The sequence below is a fragment of the Electrophorus electricus genome, chromosome 17 (assembly GCF_041902795.1).
Source record: "Electrophorus electricus isolate QZ-2024a chromosome 17, ASM4190279v1, whole genome shotgun sequence".
In the NCBI taxonomy this organism is placed as follows: domain Eukaryota; kingdom Metazoa; phylum Chordata; class Actinopteri; order Gymnotiformes; family Gymnotidae; genus Electrophorus; species Electrophorus electricus.
The window spans coordinates 14,974,136-14,994,071 of record NC_137513.1 but is presented as its reverse complement, the minus strand read 5'-3'; the positions used below and the strand labels follow the sequence as shown (position 1 = coordinate 14,994,071).

Below are 19,936 nucleotides of genomic sequence, written 5' to 3'. Positions count from 1 at the left end.
CACATTTGCAACATTTCACTAGTGATAACCCTTTTTTAAAAAAATCTGGTAGTTAAGCTCTATAATAAACCTCTGAGAAACATTATTTAGAAAAACACATTTGCGCAGTGCTTATTAAGCTATTTAAATGTATTATTAATTGTGTTTAATGTAATGATGCAAGTAAACTAGTTAAATCAAGTAAACTGTATTTTGTACTTATAAATGTAGTAAAAGTGCATGTCTACACCAAATGTTCTCCAAAAATACTAAAGTCACCGTTACTTTTTGATCAGGGAGTGTTAGTTTGCGGCGAGCAGAGAAATACCGCAAAATCACACATTTAAGCATATAGCACGCAAATCACGCGTATTCGGATTTAAAGCGCGGATGACTTGACCTTGAATCTCTAAAGCGCGGATAGTTTGACGCGGTCGAAAAACTGCCGCCAGATCCAACCCGACAGCTCTGCCTTCTGAATGATTATTCATGCTTTTACAGTGACTCGCAGCAGCAGGAGGACACTATATTTCTCCTCTTGACTAATGCGACTAATTTCAATTTTAACAAACAAATCGTAGGCAGTTTTAATACAGCAGACTTAATTTCTGGTGCATATAATGCATACTGAGCATGGTTTCTTGTAGTTGCAGCTCTGGTTATCTGCCCATTTTGAATTTTGGTTTTGGTGATTTTGGACTGTTCTCTAGTTTTGCTCTGTGCCTACCATGTATGTGCAGAAAACATTTGTACATACCATGCACAAAACATTGTTTATACTTATACTCTGATGTGACCTACACATTTACATTTATCTAGCACCTTTCTTAAGCTCAAGGGTACTTTTACAGATATCATCTTCTACCATCACTTACACACCAATGAGAAGCAACAGCCAATTTGTGCACAGCATATGCTCAGTCCCCCCCCCAACAATTTTAGGTACTCAAACCTACGACCCTAGCACTGAGAGGCATACATGCTAATCAGCAGGCCACCATTTACCGACTACAGCTCTGGATTGTTCCTTTTTGTATAAACCCAATTATGAGAGTTTATCTGTGAACGTCTGGTTCAGGTCTGTTGTTACACTACAGTGCTATTCAAATTAGCCAATTAGCCAAATAACTGTATGCAGGGAGTTCTAGGGTTTTATTGTTTTATTAAAAGTAGAATCATAAAATGTCAAAGTGTTTCATACCTTCATATTTCTCTTAACACCAGTAGAAGAAAGTAGACATATTAAAAATCATGATTTGAATTTAATAATTATTTTCTTTTAAAAAGATGAAGCAGTGCTGAGAGATATGTTGAATTAGCAGTAATTTCCTCTTCTCCCCTTCAATCCAACAGTGCATGCAATTGGTTTTTTACCCTGCATTGGTTAAAACAGACAATGAACATCAGGAAGTGGTGCTCAGATCACATTTAAAATCTATGGGGTGGTAGTAATCAAAAGAGATCTGAGAAACATGATCTGATTATCCACACTGGGCCCTGTTAGACCTAATTCATTTAATTTTCAGAGGACATGCTTCTTTCCAGGCAAACTTTAGTCTTGTAGCTAGTTTCACAGACCCAGATTAAGTCTAGAGTAAAGAATGTCCAATGATAATTAGGCCTAATGTTTGGTAAATGGTGAATTGAGTTCAGAACAGGCTGACCCAATATGCAAAATAATATTTTATCTAACAAAATATCAGTCTATTAAACCATATAAAAGTAAAATAAACATATTCCAGTGGCTGGTCATACATTCAGGCCATGTACCAGAGGCCTGGGAGTTTAAGGCTGTGGTGCAGTATTATCACTATTTCTAAGATTATACTCTTCTGAACTGAGATTGATGGTCATTCCTGGGATCTGCCACAGCCTGAAGTTTTCCCATCACCACTGAGACAATCTTGATTTTAACCATGTATAATCTCTTTCTTTCCTTTTTCAGTCCGTTATGTTTCTCCCAACTTCTCATATTCTTTCCTTTAGATATTATCTTCCCTTGGGATTCCCAGTACTATTTTTTGCATCTTATCCATCATCATATGTCTGTTTGGTTCACAAATGTACCTGCAAACACATGTGTGCACATGTGCATGCTGAGAGGTTTGAAGTAACAGGCAGAAAACAGCTGTAAGCTTTAGGCATTTTTAATCCAGAGGCTGTAGTCATTCAGTTTGGGTATCATCGGGTGCAATTGACTAAATCAGAGGGAAGACAGTTCTCAAGTAAACAAGAATGAAGAGACTGGTAACCAGAATAACTATCAGAATAAGAAAAAAAAAAAACTGTCTCATCTTGGGCAAAAAACACAAAAGACTGTGCAATGACAGTTCTGGACAAAAATACAATGGGTGGTTAATAAGTGAGACCCTGGAGTCTGCTAAACAATGATTAACAAAAGTGGCAGCCAGATTACAAAGATACCTACTGATATTGCCTACACCTATATATCTACTGGCACCATCGACTGACAGAGCTGTCCACCAGGAATCCAAAACCAGACAGACCAACTGCAGAGTTGCCTGGAACAACTACAAGAAAGCATACAACTCCAAGCTAGACACCTGGATACGTGATTGCATAGTCCTGTATAAAGTCAATAAGGACATAAGGCCCTTCAGCCAGAACTAAACTGAACACTGAGGAACAACAGTAGAAGCCAACTCAAAAACAATTACAAGGTACAGATTCAGGTGTGGAACTACCATCAGCCTCCTTCAGTATATGATATTAAGATGTACACCAGGGCAGAATTAATCCACCTGTACAGGACCTAAAACAAGGACACTGGAGACATGTCAGCTGATAGTAAAAAGAGGAAAAGTGATCAGGACAATGGGCCCTGCACTTCCACAAGGCTGTATAAACACCAGTCAAGACCCAAGATACAGACTGTGCAATAGAGCCTCTGAAAATCAAGCAACTAGTAGAAGCATGCAATAGGGGAGACATACAATTAAGTAGCAGGGATCATATACAAGATCATATGCAAGGAACAGGAGCCGAACACCCTCACCCCAATCTCAATGGGAGGAACCACAAGGTTAATATCTGCTGACATCTCCAGTTCAAGACTGATAAGTAAGTAGTAACAAACCAACTAGATATCCTCACAGTACATATGATGGAGAAAACAGTAGTGGTAGTAGATGTGATAGGGCTAAGTGACAAACATCCAAATAAAGGAATATGAATAGTTGGAAAGATACCAGAGACTAAATTAAGAACTAAAGATAATGTGGAAAACAAGATTATTTCCAGTGATGATAGGTGCACTTGGAGCAGTGTCCCCTAAACTAGAGAAGTGTGTCCAACAGATCCTAGGATCAATCTCAGTGCAATCATAGAACAACAAAAATACTGTGCTGCACAGTAAGGGGAAAATATGACCAAAGATATGGTTGTCTTTTTAAATATATAAATATCTGGCTTAGCTGACTCCCACATAAAATGGAGGTGTATTAAGATAATAAGGTGTACCAAGACTTCTTTAGTCAGGCTACTATAGATATCATAGTCACTAACCTGATACAAGCTGCAAACCAAATTAAAGAGGGAATTCATTGCTTTAACCTGCAGCTCTTCAGTGTGCTCCTGAAAAGTAAAACAAAGACTCAAGATCTGAAAAATACGGCTTACAAAATATTGCTAGAAATATGGAAGAATGTTTCATACACAAAGGAAAAATAAAGTTCCTCCAAAATATGATTGAATGTCTCAATTAATTACTGAACATAATTATGACTTTGTATCTTACTTAGAAACTAAATTATAAGGTCATTATTCCAGATGAATATTTTTAGTTAACAAATCAAGTTAGTTTAGTCAACCTAGTGTTACTTCAAAAACCACTCTCACTATAGTGATAATATTAACTTTACCAAATACGATAGTAAATACATATTGGAAAGAAAATATAGGTGCTTGTATCAAAGTACCTCTATCTGTTTGTCAAGAAAGTTAGCTATGATGGATCAAACAAAATGTAAAAAAAAAATTTAAACAGAAAAAAAAAAATCTTCAGAGGTACTTGTCGATATCTAGAATCTGCTCTGGTTGTCATCATTTAAAAAAATTAATCAATGGGAGGAAACAAAGAAAGATGGATAATTTTACTTCAGACTTGGTCGATGGTTATTCTGTAGAACCAAATGCTACAGATAAGAATCTTGGTATAACTCACGAGCCCTATAATAGTGATATGATAAAAACTGCATATTATCGTTCAAGAAATATTCAAAACCAGGCATATAACAACACATAGGACACTGAGAAATTAGTTCATGCCTTCCTAACCTCTAGATTAGACTACTTCACATGGCCTCTAGATTGGATTACATCACATGGCCACTAGAATAGACTACTTCACATGACAGCCCACATCCTTAGCAAGAAAAGAAAGTCAGAGTATACGTCCCAGGTCAATGTGCACTAGCTGCCTATTAAGATATGCATTGACTACAAAGTTTTAAAAAAAACATTTAAAGCCCATAATAGCCTAGCTCCATCATATCTTGCTGATCTCCAAGTATTATAGACCATTGTGACAATTCATTTCAGATGAGGCAGGCCCAGTGGTAATTGCTAGGTGGAAGACATTTCTCATATATAGTTCTACACAAATAAAAGGTAACTTGCACATTATTAACAGTGGATCATAGTGCTCACCCATAGCACACTCAATGGCTTAATACTTTCTTTGAAGTAGCTGAGACAGGCTTGCATTAGTAATTGATACAGCATTAATTCTTCCTTGCTTGTGTTATGGATCACAAAAATTGGTTAAATTGTGAGAAATAATACTAATACTGTCTTACACCATTGATGGTCACCCAAGGCACATACTGATGAGGTGGTTTCAGGGCTTCAGTCTTTAAAGCATTTTCATGCATTAACTGGTTTCCAAGGTCTCCCTTCACACAGTCCATGACAGTATCCCAGGAAGTGTTTGGACTGAAAAGCTCAGCACACTGGGGACATAGAGTATCACAGAGATTAACACACATATATATATATATATATATATATTAGTTTTAATTTATTTTTTACCACCCATCAAATAGTCCAATTTGAAGAGGACAACATGGTTGTGTCATGTCATGCAGCCAAGCTTATTGTTGTGCCTAACATACTAGAAAGGTTTTTGATATTTACGATGTTTATTTCAGTTTTGCATTTCAAACATTTAATTGGAATGAAAATGTTACAGCTGTTATTGTTACCTGTTTGTATATAACAAATTCCTTTGGAATGCAGTTAAATTCAATGCATTTATGTGTATTTTTTGCTATTCTAAGTGTTGTGTGGTCCATTTCAGCCTCATGATATGATATAGCCTTAAGCACAATACCAACAATAATATTAAAATAAAAAGGGATCTTGTATCAGAATCTGTGTCGGTATTGCCAGTTGTGTATTGGAATCAGATCAGAACTGAGCAAATGTGGATTGACCCATCGCTAATTTTACCATGGTTTAACGCGTTGAAGCATATAAACGTGTTCATACCATTACACGAGTTAGTTGTAGATGGGCGAAGTTCCCTTTATGTGGATTGTAGTAATATTAATATTCATGCAAAATCTGAAGTTCAATGTGCAATAATCATGTCTTACTTCATAATTCATCAAACGTGGCCATTATTTAGCCATCTCTTATTTTACTTTTGTGTTTTAGAATTTCATATCTAAACATGGGTATAATACTCTGCATACATGTACTGTTATTACCAGAACAATTCTAACAGTACAATTTGCTGTCACAGAACTGTGACAGTTCCAACAGTACAATTTGGTGTTTGACTGTCCATTCTTGCACTTTACTGTATGTTACTGTCCTTGACTTTAGCATTTGTCTACATTATACCTTACATTGTTCCTACATTGTACTGCCTAAACTTTCATAATATCTCTATCACTTTTAAAATAATTACATTATAGGCTCCTTAAACTAAGCTTAAGTGGTGCATAGTACAAGAGGTCAGAATGGAAAGTTATTTTTGAACATCAGAAGCATGTTCAAATAAATTATTAATAAAGAGGTGACAAGAAGTGTAAAGTACTTTCCAATCCCTCAGGTTTGTTTACAATCTTTTTTATTTTTTTGTAATAAGCACAATCAGATCAATTCTCTTTTCTTTTTCGTAAGGAAAAAAAAAAGGATTTATGACAAATTATGCCTGCCAACTAATGACCTACAATCCGAGCCATACTGCTACCTATACGGAACAATTAGTGGTAAAACCTACAGCAATACCACTCACAGGCTTTGCTGCATTCAGCACATGTGCAGCTGACTCCATGCAATCAATCACTCTGTATGCGGCTGCCCCCATTTTATTCAGCATACACGTCTGAGGAACAAGACAAAAGGAAGAAGATTAAACAGAATCTTTATGATGATTAGTGAGTTTACATACCAGAGGAGGCTGTGGTCCCTTAGCCTCCTCTGCCATCTGTTTTAGTTACACTGGTTATTTGTTTAATCTCTGCTCATCATTCTTGGAAGAAATTATAAAATGTAAAACAGGTTTCTCAAATGAAGCATATAAAAACTATGGACGAAAAAGGTACCATGATTTGAATACAGTTACGTTGATTTAGAGTAAAAATTCTCTCACCCTCCCTTTACTCTTCTGACAAACTGTCACTGCAAATAGGTATATCTGTGAATGTTTTCTCTTTTATATAAAATTCTGTTTTTCTGATTTATTTTTGTCTTGTTTGTAGTAAGACATCTTCAAATGTGAACATGGATTGTAAAGAATGAGTCTGCATTTTTGGGTCATGCAACTACAGAACACTGCTTTAATCATTGAAATATATTAACCTAATATGTGTACACACACACACACACACACACACACACACACACACACGATAAAATTTAATGTCTAGGTGAACATCTCCAACCAATAACAAATTTTTTTTTCCTATTAAATGTTAGATGCTTACCTAGATATCTGCGTCGCATATTTCATTACTTCATTACTAGTCAGCATCAACAAATGTATGGGAAAATGCATGATATACAAGGTGGTTATTATAGTACCTCAGAAGTCACATGGAAATGACACACCAAATTTTAAACTTAAGTCCAAATACATAAGATTACAACAATCTTTTTAACAACAAGCCAATTTACTGTGATCAGATAAACAATGTTGACATACAACCTCTAGACAACATCTGGCTGTTACGATCCGAGTGCCGCAGGGCAAGGACGGACGTACAGACTTCCTCGACGGACACAGACACTTATTAACATACGAACATTTATTAACATACATCGACAAAGATGCACACTCCCACAGCGGTTTAAATACACAAATACATTATACAATAAACCATGTGTAGGTGTTTGCAAACATGGGCATGGTTATATACAAGACAAGGAACTCCCAGAGTCACGCAGCAGGCCACATGATCAGTGAGAAGGGGAGCGTACTGTGATATTGGTCCACAATTTTTCAAGTACCAAATACTTTTCTTTGTGATGCAAATTCTATGATGTGGCAATGGTTCCCATAGATTTTCTCCTTCATGCTATTAAAATAAAACTTGTTATGCTGTTACACCAAACAGATTGATTTCAAAGCATTCTATTGCAAAGATGGCTAATGTTTGCATGGCCAAATAGAAAAATCACCATTAGTCAAATCAACCATCTTCATGCAGTTGGCTGGTTATGTGAATTAATTTTTATTACATTTCTTAGGAGCTTTTGCAGTAATTTGACAACTGGCTGTTACGAACTACACTCAATGGAGCACTTACATCACCATCATCTTAAAGTAGTTAAATTCAAGATACTGGAATAGAATCCAAAAAAAGGGCATTTATAGATATATTATATATATTTGAAATATTTTATATTATTTATAGATATAGTGATGCAAACTAACAAACAAGGAATATTTGACCATCCTCAGTAGTTAAAAAAGTGTTTTTACATGAGAAAAAGCTTATAGTGATGCATGATGCGTTTATTATACTACTTCAGGGGGCAAATTACTGAAACAAGTCAGGTGTTTTCACATGTTTGCTTAGTAGGAAAAATACAAGTTCATTGTTATACAATATTGACAAACATGCAGGGATAGACTGGCCATTGGGAGTACCAGGACAATTCCCAGTGGGCCGCTCTTTGTGTGATTTTAGCCCTGATTTTCTGCTCGCCAAGAGGTTTTGGAGGTCACGCAGTAAAACCCTAGGGGGCCCTAATCGGCATTCGCTCAGGGCTCGAAAAATGGCTCTCAATTGCTATTGTTCAAAGATGCAATCCAAGTAGCTCACCAATCACTTGCAGAATCATGAAAAATGTCTATCATGCTAAATATCTGGACCTGTCGGCAAGTCCAAATCCTGTAATATGAAAAGTGTGGTGAGCAGGTTATGACTGCACTCACTACCAGTGTTCCATCGATGGAACACTGGTAGTGAGTGCAGTCATAACCTGCTCACCACACTTTTCATATTACAGGATTTGGACTTGCCGACAGGTCAATCTGCTGCCTCTGCACAACATGGAACATCGAGACTATAAGACCAGATAGACCAACCTGTGCACCACCTGAATTTACAACAAGAAAGCATTATGATTCAATGTCCCAAACATGAATCCTGGAATGCTAGAAGCTATATAACATCAACAGGACAACAAAAACTCAAAGGAGCTATGGAGGACAACCCTAGAGGCAAGCTTCAAGCCAATAGCACGAGTCACCATTAAGTGCAGGGTTTACCAAGGAGATGCTCTGTCCCTGCTGCTGTTCTGCATAGGCAGAATATCTAGCTGTATGCCAGAAGTGAACAAAACATCGACTCACTAATCCACCTCACTAGGATATATAGCAATATCGGAATGTCATTTGGACAGGATAAGTGTGGTCGGATGATTACAAGGAAAGGGAAGGCAGAGAACAGAGGGGATAACACTAATAGAAGGTAACATAACAAATGTTGAGGGCAGCTACAAGTACCTTGGACTCCCACAGGCAAATGGGAATCACGAAGGAAAACAATTTCAGTCAAATACCCACAAAGTGAGGCAAGCCCTGAGAAGTCAGCTGAATGGGAAGAACAAGATCTAGGCCATCAACACTTATGCTCTGCCAGTCATCAGATACCCCACTGACATATTAGCTGACTTATTAGCTGGACTAAAAAGGACATAGAAGACACTGACCAAGACAAACACTCCTCACAATGGACAGAGGGTTTAATTCCATATCCAGCACTCTGAGACTATACATTGAGTGGAAGGAGGGGGCTGAGGATTGTGAGCATCAGAGCCACTATCCAGGATGAGGGGGCCATTATCCTGGTAATTATAGGCTTGTGGGAAAAATATTATATTATATATATAGAAAACAAAAACAACAATGGTGAAAGATCTTGTAGTGTTTATCACTTGTCGCCGATAAATCATATAGTGTGCAAATCACGATTTTAAGATTTCTCATTACATGACAGCAAGTTGTGAAGTGTGAACAATTCAGTGAACAGTACAGTAATCTGACAATCTGATGCATAGTGTGTATGTAGTCTGCCACTTGAATAGAGACCATTGGCCCTGTGTTGAATGATGCCTATTCCCTACTTCTAGCATGACTTAAAAAAAATGATAAACATTACAATTAAACAGTCAATGAATTTTAAATAAGGAGTTATCCAAATTGTTCCTGAATATAAATGACTTTAGATTAGACTTATGTACTGCATTAGGTGGAGGTTCTGCCATTTCATGTCCAACATAGTGTACTACATAGTATATGATATGATAAGTAACGAGTAACTAAATTGTGTTCTACTTAGTCTAGAATGGAATCACTTTGATCATCCCAGGGGAAAGCTGGGCATTTTTACTTGCTATGATTGTAGTGGGCTATTCTAGAAAAAAAACTCCAGGATTGAATTTAGTTCCTAGTCCAGCCTTGCAAATATGAATAACAAAATCTAGCAGAGAATCTGTGAGTAAGAGTATGTCAGTCAGTGAGTTTTGTTCTTGATCTGGAATCTGAAACCAGTCTCAAAAAGGCATGTTGCGTCCAAAAGGTACACAGTGCTGACAATGCAGCTTTGTAAAAAGAAACAGACACTGCCATCTACAGGATAAACACGATAGGACTTATTTGCAAAACAATTATTAAAAACAAATGCCTACCATCTCAGTTGTGTGCACAATTGTTCATGTAATTAATTGGACATTTTATGGAATTTTCCTTGGTTTTAAGAATGTATTAAAGAGCATAAATCAATATTTGTGTCCAACCCCTCACCTCGCTTTGTGCTTACTTGTGGACATTACAGAATAACTGCCCCTAAAATGATGCAGTGGATGGATATAGCAGATATAATTAAGGAGGCTACTGACTTCCTCACATTACATAACTGGACTACAGAGAAGAAACATTTATAGAGGTTGGCAGCACATTCGCTGGCGGACACCTTGGACTGGCTCAGTGAAAGGGGCAGTTCCAGGTTGGGACTGCTAACCAATTATGGTAAGGGTCCACAGTGGACTATTTTGGCCCAGCTTCCTTTTCCCAGAGACATCAAGTGACATTAAGGCTAAGCCTGACTGGAAACAGCAAAGGAACAAAAAATCTAAAGTCCAGCATGAGTCAGCTCCTGTGTTTTCCTATGTCTCCCAGTCTGAGACCAAGCCTGTTCCCAAGACCCTGCCCTCCAGTGGGGATGCATCCAAATTTTTATTTTATTTATTTATTTATTTTTTTTGGGGGGGGGGGCTCGGGCTCATCAGGATCTCCAGGCCTGCCCCATAGAACATGTGGGGGGAAACTATGGGCTCAGATCTGCTGCACTTCTGAACTTGCAGCTGACCAACGACGTATCCGGAGGTGCAGCGTCTTAATAACTGCGTCTCCAGACCTGTCGTCTGCAGCAGCTGTGTCCATGGGTTAGCTACTAATAGTTGCTGCACTTCCAGAAGCCCTGTCAGTTCCCAATCATGGTGTGGAAGAAGCTACCCCTCCTGTTCCAGTTTCTGTTCCTGGTGTGGAGGAAGCCGCTCTGCCTGTCCCCGTGTCTCGTGCCAGGCCCGTCCACACACCTCGTGCTAGGCCAGTCCCAGTGGCCACACCTCAAGGCTCTCGTGTGCCCATAATGGCTACTTCGCGTGAGCCTCCTGTGATTAAATCAGGACTTCCTGAGGCTGCATTCCGCAGTCGGCCAGTGAAACCTGAGGCCTCTTTGTCAGATGCCAGTGATTTGCATATCTTCTGTAATTGCTACTGCAGCAACTATCCTGGCACAGTGCTTGTTTCTGTGGTTATTCCTGTCCCAGGTTCTGTGGTTGTGCCTGTGTCAGTTCCATTGTCTGCCTCGGTTTCAATCCCTGTGTGAATTTGTCAGTCCCAGTACCCATGTCAGTGTTCCTGTCCCAGTGTCGTTTGTTCAGTCCTTAATCAGTTCTGTTATACAATGTCCTGTCCTGTCATCTGTCTCCTGGTTCTCCATTTAGGTCTCCTATGTCCACTCCTCATCCTATGGTGTCTCCAGTCCCGGTTCCTGGTTTAGCCCTGGTCCTCTGCCTGCTCACTGTGTCACCTTTGCTCCTGTGCCAGCTTCTTGTGTCTTCCCTGGTCCTGCTTGAGCTCCAAAACCATATCTAGTTGTGAACCCTGCCCCTGTTGCTCACCTTGCCCCGGTTCCTGCTTTCTAGCATCGTGTCCTCCTGTTCCTGATATTCTCCCCGTTTCATGGCCAATTTAAGGTCTTTGACCTTGTCTCCTGTGGCCATACATGTCTAGTCTTGTTTCTGTGCCCTGGTTTGTAGTTTCGTTTTGAATGCCGGAAGCTGCGTGTCACAATTGTCACAACTGCCCCTCTCTGATGTCAAAGGTCTTGTCACAGTTCATAGTTTTTATTTCATTCCAGGTTCTGTTTCCTTGTTTTGGTTTTGTTCTCCTCAACCCCCTTGTTGTATCCCCGTGTGCAATTATGTTCACTTGTGTCTTGTTAGTCTTCATCAGTCTCAGTATTTAAGCCCTGTGTTTGTTACTCTGGTTGTCAGTTGTTTTGGTCAGTTATTTTTGATCATGTCTGTTTGGTTTAGTTCTTTGGTTCCTTCAGTATGTATGGTTCTTGCTGTTTTGTGCTCTAGTTTTCGTTATCTTTTAACGATAACGTTAATAACTTCCCTCTGCATTTTGCATCTGACCCCTTACCTTGCTTTGTGTTTACTTGTGAACATTACATTTATTACAAATTTATTTGTTCTTTAGTCAGTTAGACTTGATCAATAATACTCAAGCTTGATATTAATAATTTCATGACAGTTTAATTGAAAATGACTTCAATAGCAAATATTTTGTCCTTTTAAATTAAATTCTTGATTTATCAGTTTTGGACTTCCAGGTATCTATCCGAGTTAGTGGTATAGACCAAGTAGCTAGCATTGAAGACAGCAATAAAAATATTGTTTGCCAGATTATGTTATAATCATGTTGAGCTATGTAGTTTTACCAGTGGATTACATGAATGCTTACATTCAAAAATGGTAACTATTAGCTTTGTTGGGGATAGTTTATTATATTTCAACTGTCTGGCTTGCTGACTTGTAATGTGTGCCGTTTGAGATTACATTAATGCTGAACAGAACTGCAATTACTACTAATCTTGTGTTCTAAAATTAAGGTTTCATGTAGGCTTAATATAGGCTACTATTTTTCCACATTTATGTTCCCTACTGATGCGACTCTAAGCTAATAAAAAAATGACTTTTCTTGCTCTGTTAAAGAATCCTTACCATAATAATTAACCATAGTGGTGTTAAAAATAATTCCCTGAGTTTTCAAAATATGCCATAAAAATAATTAATCCCATTTGCTACCTCACAAACTTGTCACAAAATTAAAAGGCCTATTTATAGACATTGGCATAACATTTTTAGGAAACATTTGTTAGACTATTTGCCTATTTATTCCCTCTTAAATCTATCCTCTATCATGAACTCCATATTTTTTATGTATGTGAAATATTCTACATACATTTCTGAACATGTCATAGGCCTTTCTGATAAATGAAATTATTAAGACTATTAATTTACATTTCACAATTTGATCAGCTTCATAAATCATCCTAGACAGTAACAATAACAATTCATGTGAAAAAAGGTACCTTGCATTAAACCCTCTTAAAGCAATAAATCAAGGAACACCAAATATCTCCCTAAACACTGCCATGAAAAGAAGTACATGAACTGTAGTGAGCACTGCTACAAAGAGCAGTCTTAAAGGACACAACTAAGCATTAGTGACCAATGCTACAAAGAGCAGTCCAAAAGAACACAACTAAGCATTAGTGAGCACTGCTACAAAGAGCAGTCCAAAAGAAGACAACTGTAAAAAAACAATTAAAAGTTTCAAAATACAAACAAATGAACAAATGTGAGATATTAAAAAATAATTTACACATGTAGTAAGATTGATGATCCAGAAATGCAGATACACACTTTCACATTTAAAAATATCTAAAGGCCAAAACACACCTAGAGAGTTTCAGAAGCATTGTGTGCTTGTCTGATGCAAAAAATAAAAAATAAATAAAACACCCCCCCAAAAAACACAAGAGTAAAATTCAGAAATATGGATTGGTGTTTTCACATCAATTAGTAAAGTATTTCAACAAAACAGCCAAATCTGAATAATTGGAAAATCAAGAATTAACAAACCTTTCCTTTATGATTACTCTGTGGATATTATGAATTGTGTGTTCTCACCTCAATCATGTTACCCAGACACTCATCCTCCCCGTGCTGACAGATGAAAACGTACTTCTTTTCAGTTAGCTGCTCCTGTAGCAGTCATATCCATGATTTAGCCAAATCAGTCACCAGAACCAAATTTACATAAAAGTTCATAAATTACCCGAAAGCCAATCATATCTGTACCTGGGCGTTTCCATATGGTACTAACTCGACATTCATAATGTCTTCCAACATAATGAATGTTGGCATGAGCTGCGTTGTTAGAAAGAGTCGGCAACCAGGACATAGAGACTCATAGTATAGGCTCACGTTCACCGACATGCCATTTGATTTGGTAACATTGGCCAAGACACAATGCTCTAGTACCTGTTAACAATAAAAGGTGATCACTGCAAATTAGCTGTTAGCAGAAAATGAAATTATTCATTCATTACATTATTCAGTGTATTAAAATTATACTTATAAGTACAGTGCAACCAAGCCCCACACCCCCCAAAAATTCTTACTATGAAGTCACTTTTGAAGAAATAGAGGAAGTGCGATACAATGTATGATTTACTTAGGAATCATATGAAAAGCTGTTCTTAGTAAAGACAAACCTACTACTACTACTACTACTGCTGCTACTGCTGCTGCTACTCCTACTCCTACTATTACTACTACTACTACTAAATAAGAAGGAGAAGAAGAAGAAGAAGAAGAAGAAGAAGAAGAAGAAGAAGTATAAACACTGATCAGTAATATCAACTAGGTTAATGTCATTTATATGGTATGTTACAAATTGTTTCATATACATTTTCTAGTTAGGTGTGAAATCTTATATCTTTAGAATGGAATGCCAAAGTTCAAATTAATTTGGCACTACCAACTGTGCCACCATGTTGGTAGCATGATTACGTCTCTAGTGTTATCTGTTTAGGAAATTTGCAAGGACTGTGTTTTTACACAGTCACACTATTTTGTGATAGTCACCTGTTCTCTCCACCCATCACCTCAAACATAGAAATACTTGTCCTAAGTATTAGATTAGAGTAGTAAAGTGGGAACTCTCCGTAACCATTCGTCTATATATTAATATGTGTACTACAGATTTCTAAAGACTGGAAAAAGCAAAATCAAAAGTCAAAGCCTATAAACATTTCACAAAGTACAGCTTTCAGTTTAAAAATACTGCCCGATGTCGAACAAACTAGGATCTATTGTTCACTTCTACTGTAATGTAATTTGATATATAATAGACTGCTGCTACATATGCGTCTCAAGAGGAAGTACTCAGTTTAAACCAATTCATTAGAATCCCCTCTGACGGCTTGGAAACATTCAGCCGTCTGTTTTTTCCCCCAATCCATCTATACCCAACGCATTTTAGATGGCACTGAATGCACACAGCATACGTCAAAATGTAAATTATTACTTTTATTAGTTTGCGCAAGCTTTAATTCAAAGTCATCACTTACCCCGCATTTGGCTGCAATATCGTTGGTGTCACACCACTGCGAAGTTGGGTATTTGCATGAAGGTATAGATTTACCTTTAGATTTTTTCACAGATAAACAGAGAACAACGAACAGGATAATAGCTTTCAAAGTGTACATTTTCGGAGAGAGTGAATGCGATGCCGTCTATTGCTACTGAAACTTAAATTTATATCCTGGTTGTGCGACAACTTGATTGGCTTGAAAATCACATGGCAGAGCGTCATAAATATCCTGCAGAACAGCTTCGGCTAAAGGCTACACTGGTGGCAGTCATGTAACGCATATATTACACTATTTTGCCCATTTGCCTTAATCGGAAAATACTGCATAGAGATAGAGTTAGGCCAACACGTAACGTAGTCGTGAATTGTTAATCGAAGGTGTACATCAGCCTTTGATTGTATATTTATTATACAAAGTGTTACATGTGTCCAGTTCCATTTGCGCATCTTCAAATTTGCATTCCACCTACTCATTATGTACTCGTTTCACTAATTCAGGATTTTTGTAAAAGTTTGCATCTCAGTTTATGTGCAGAGTTTAGGAGGTTTGTTGCACCGCTGTCAGAATCATAAACTAGAGAACTGTCAGTATTGCTAGATTTCACGATAAAAAGTTTTTATTGTTATATGCATGTCAAGTATTCTATATTTGCTCATGGTTAGTAATTACTCCACAGCTGTACAACACAATCTGTACAGAAGAACAGAAAACATACTTACTATATATAGTACACGACAGTGATTCTCAAAACATTTTAGTCTGAGGCCCCCTTTGTGGATGTTAAGTGCCACTGTGACCTCAACCTGAGAAAATGACAAGATAACTACACGTCAGTGCACAATGTCTACCTCGGTGAGATGGATGAGAATGAATTTCCCTGCAAATTTTTAATCCTTGGTGTAACTGGTGATGGACAAACTCTCATGTCATTCTCCACATCAAGTTCAGCTTTGTACTTTGTTTTCTTTGCCAACATGATTGAGAAACATGCGTTACAAAGATATGTTGCCAGGAAAGGCAATAGTACTTTCATGGCCTGAAGAATAAGATCCTTTTTTTCGAAAGTAGGCCAAAACTCTGCTGGATTATACTAATAAAATTTCATCTTGAGAGTGCAATTGCTTGACATTTCTAATAATTCATTTTCAGTTTTTCCAATGATGACACTAGCCATCACATCATATGAAAATGGATCTCGAACCCAATCTACTTCTCAACATTCATGTCTGTGAAGGACCAGCTAAAACATTCAGTGAGGTGAGTGGCCACTGTGTCATCCATACAATCAATCCACTGCATTTACATTTACATTTACAATATTTAGCAGACACTCTTATCCAGTGTGACTTACAAAAGTGCTTTGTCATTTACTCATAGAATACATCCTAGCCAGTACAGTAGGTTAGAGTCCGATATACCAATGAACGAGAATACTGTTGAAATACAGGGATCAATGCTGATGCCTAGAAGTGCAAAATACATAAGCTCTATCTTAGTGTTGTCTAAGATAAGTGTAGTAAAGGAGCAGTCAGCATAAGTGTAATAAACAATATCTTACAATAAGTACTAGTTTTAGTTAGTCAACATAGGGTCAGTGGTCATTTAAATATTCTACAAATAGATGGGTCCTCAGTCTGCACCTGAAGACTGCAAGGTGTTTGTATCCAAAAATTCAGTTAGACTTGCAGACATCATTAACACTTTTGTAGTTTACATGTCCAGAGCTCAGCCTTTCTCATAAATGTGTTTGTCACTCACTTTTAAAATAGTGGAGTAAGCCCCTCCACAGCTAGCAAAAATGTATGGCCCAGTTCTGGGCCATATCTGTCTTGCCAGAACCTTTTTTTTTTTTTTTTCAGCCCGCATGTGGCAGCCAGATCTGGCCCAATTTCAAAATGAATGATAGTGTGATTCTGGCCCATGCATGGCTGTTTTTCAACTTCATAAATTGCAAAGAAAAAAAGAAAGGGAAAAAAATGAAACAAAAAAATTATATTTTATCTAATCTGCACTCCTACTATAAACACACATTAGATCAGGGGTGTTCATGTCTAGGCTTTGAGGACTAGATTCCTGGACAGTTTGTTAAAGTTCCTACTCATAAATACCTGATTGATCTAATTTCCAATTTTAGTAGGTGTGTTTGAGCAGAGAAATGTTGTGCCGACTTCCAGGACTGCCATTCTACACCCTGCTTTACCAGATCAGAAGTCCTTACTAACATATATGTAACATTTTAGGCTCCTTAATTCAATATATTGCATGCATGTTTCCAAACCTTTGGGTTGTAAAATCTATGTAACTTATTTTCATTTACAGTACTAGGAAACATAATAAACAGAAACACAATAATAAAACAGGCTACAGAGAAGCAGGCTACAGTGAGGCATACAGAACACAGGCGAACTGAGGCCAAGTCCAAACGGCAGGGGCTAGAACAAGCACAAGACTTAAATACAAGTACAAATAAGGTTACAAACAAGGAACAGTTGATAGACATCAATGATACACATCAATGGTAGCAAAACCAAAATACGAACAGGAATGAACTAAAAGGTGACAGGGGGACTTATTGTTGGTCGACAAGAACTCTGTCTAAAATTTATGTAAAACATTATCTTGATTTCAGAATCTGTGATAATATTTTAAGGAAAGAGACACAGCCACAGATTTAGGATCCATGTGCAGGGGGAAATTTTACTGAATCAAATCAAATCAATTACTTCAAATGCAATAAACAATATCCAAACAGGCAAAGTTTGAATACCAAATCGTAGAAGTACAACAGGGCAAGACAAAATCCAATAAATCAAAGAGATACAGAAAACAACAGCTTGGTATGCAGACTGAGGACTGGCAATATTTCACAAGGGCTGAAGGGTCTTGGAAGCCTTCATAGCGTGTTATTGAGACAGTGTGGATACATGCGAGTGTAAGCAGTAACTATAGAAATCAGAACTCTGGAGATGAGGACCTCTGCTGATCAGTAGTGGAACTATCAGGTTCCTCTCTGACAAATATAGGGTACACTATGTTTACTTACTCAGGCATGAAGTGATCAGTTCAAATGATAGAACAGGAACCCAGGTTCATAATAATGATTTTAAAGGAGTTTATGAAATATATGTAACTTACAGTAAACAATACTCTGATTATATTTACTAGAATACTAATTAACTAGAACATAGAACATTACTAGAACATAATGAAGATCCAGCTTCAAAGTTTGAGAAAATATGATGTTTATCTATAAGCCTATGGAAAGAGAAAAGCATAATAACAGAGATGGGCAAATTTGACATTTCTGAAGCCCAAAGTAAAATTATGACTGGGAGCTATAATCAAAGATGTTTTTATTTTTTTTACAGCAAAATACAATATTTACCCACCCTGTATAATTTTTACTGCAGACACTAGTGAATTATCCTGGTTTCTTTTCCTAAATGTTCTTTTTTGGATGCCGCTGGGATACGAGCATTTCATGTTCAAGAGACCTGATTAGCTAGCTAGTGTGTTACAGCATTTCTCTTGCAGAGAACAATGAAAGAATTTATTTATTTATTTTCCAACCAACCGCTTGTGTCCAGCAGGGAGTCCCTGATCTCTGGGGCCCTATGCATTTGCATGGATTGTATAGTGATAAAAACCACCACTGAACAAGAGACTTATATTTTACATTTTCTTAAACTGTAATATATAAGGGGGAACTGCTTTTCTCAGGATTAAATCCATTCCCCCTATGTTCTTAGTGTTATAGACTATTCTATGGATAGAGTTGCTAGTTAAATCCATTCCCCTTCCCCACTGTTTTCTTCTTATAAATACAAATATATGAAACTGTGGATAAAACTGCTGTGGACCTATTTTCTGTTAGTATGTATCCCTGTTTATCCTTTATCCTCAAGTACAATAGGACTTTGTATATGGTAGCTTGTTTATTGCATGTCCACAAGCCATCTTTTAGGTCATGTTCAACTATCAAATGTAAATAAAAAGAATAAAAAGAATAAAAAGAAAAAGAATAGAGGAGCTAATGGTTAACAGTTAGCTTGCTAAGTGTTAACCATGATTTAGTTTTATGTTATTCTTCAGGGTAGCAAAAATAACTATTTTTGTTTCTTTTTAGGGCATAAAAAAAAAAGTTTTGTGGGAGGAAAAAAATGTTGTGAGAGAACTATGACTACAAAACACTAAAAAAGCTTGCATGTTAACCCTCAGAACTTCCATAGGCACATCTTCATAACAACAGAACAAAGATGAGCTCTGGCATGTAACTATGGTACGTATCCGATACCCCTCCAAAGAACTTACATTTCAAGGAAAATCATATATTTCTGTGCGACTGCATGACTGTTATGAGTGAGTTTGAGTGCCATGTCTAGATTCTTATTCAACTTTTAAACCAGATATTAATATTAATAATACTACATGACATCATTTAAGGAATGTAGCACAAGTGAGATCCATGCTTTTCTATTTCCCTCAGCAAGACGCTAAGAAACTGATCCATGCTTTTTTCTCCTGATGACTTCCTTTTATACACTGCACATTGCACTTACAGCACCTACAACAAACCTTCCTCAACTTGTACAATGTATATATGATTAATAAATTAAGTTTTATGGAAAATTATTTTTATTTGTTTTAAAAATACAAGGAAAGTAAAAGCTCTGATCTATTGGTCCAGGGGGTTATATGCTTGACATTTAACAGACAGAAACATCTTAATACCTAAATATCATTGC

General features: G+C 37.2%; 1 protein-coding gene and 1 long non-coding RNA gene across 5 annotated transcripts; one reads left to right on the top strand and one right to left on the bottom strand.

Moving 5' to 3' along the window:
* Nucleotides 1-1,121: 1,121 nt before the first annotated feature.
* Nucleotides 1,122-15,358, bottom strand: ifi30a (IFI30 lysosomal thiol reductase a). Of its 2 annotated transcripts, none has more exons than XM_027008591.3 (7): nucleotides 15,168-15,357; nucleotides 13,894-14,076; nucleotides 13,723-13,797; nucleotides 6,242-6,331; nucleotides 4,797-4,949; nucleotides 3,505-3,573; nucleotides 1,122-1,354 (listed from the first exon to the last, which is right to left on the bottom strand). In XM_027008591.3, exons 1-7 carry the CDS (start codon nucleotides 15,303-15,305, stop codon nucleotides 1,295-1,297), a joined length of 768 nt encoding a protein of 255 aa, XP_026864392.1. In that variant the 5' UTR covers nucleotides 15,306-15,357; the 3' UTR covers nucleotides 1,122-1,294. The 2 variants fall into 2 exon arrangements, with proteins under 2 accessions (XP_026864392.1, XP_081555934.1); XM_081699808.1 differs by lacking the exon at nucleotides 1,122-1,354 and adding an exon at nucleotides 1,376-2,177 and having other exon boundaries at nucleotides 15,168-15,358.
* Nucleotides 14,083-19,766, top strand: LOC145651810 (uncharacterized). Of its 3 annotated transcripts, none has more exons than XR_014117833.1 (4): nucleotides 14,083-14,479; nucleotides 16,341-16,448; nucleotides 19,410-19,470; nucleotides 19,678-19,766. It is a non-coding gene; the product is annotated as an uncharacterized LOC145651810 (long non-coding RNA). The 3 variants fall into 3 exon arrangements; XR_014117835.1 differs by having other exon boundaries at nucleotides 19,421-19,470; nucleotides 19,678-19,731; XR_014117834.1 differs by having other exon boundaries at nucleotides 19,421-19,744.
* The last annotated feature ends 170 nt before the right edge of the window (nucleotides 19,767-19,936 follow it).

What these genes read in the sequence shown, in the direction of transcription:
- ifi30a (XM_027008591.3), bottom strand. Translation starts at nt 15,305, where the DNA reads ATGTACACTTTGAAAGCTATTATCCTGTTCGTTGTTCTCTGTTTATCT. An exon ending in ATATTGCAGCCAAATGCGGG is followed by an intron (nt 14,077 to 15,167) that starts GTAAGTGATGAC and finishes TATTGTTAACAG; the next exon opens with GTACTAGAGCATTGTGTCTT. An exon ending in TGGTTTGCAGCTTGTATCAG is followed by an intron (nt 1,355 to 3,504) that starts GTTAGTGACTAT and finishes TAACCAATGCAG; the next exon opens with GGTAAAAAACCAATTGCATG.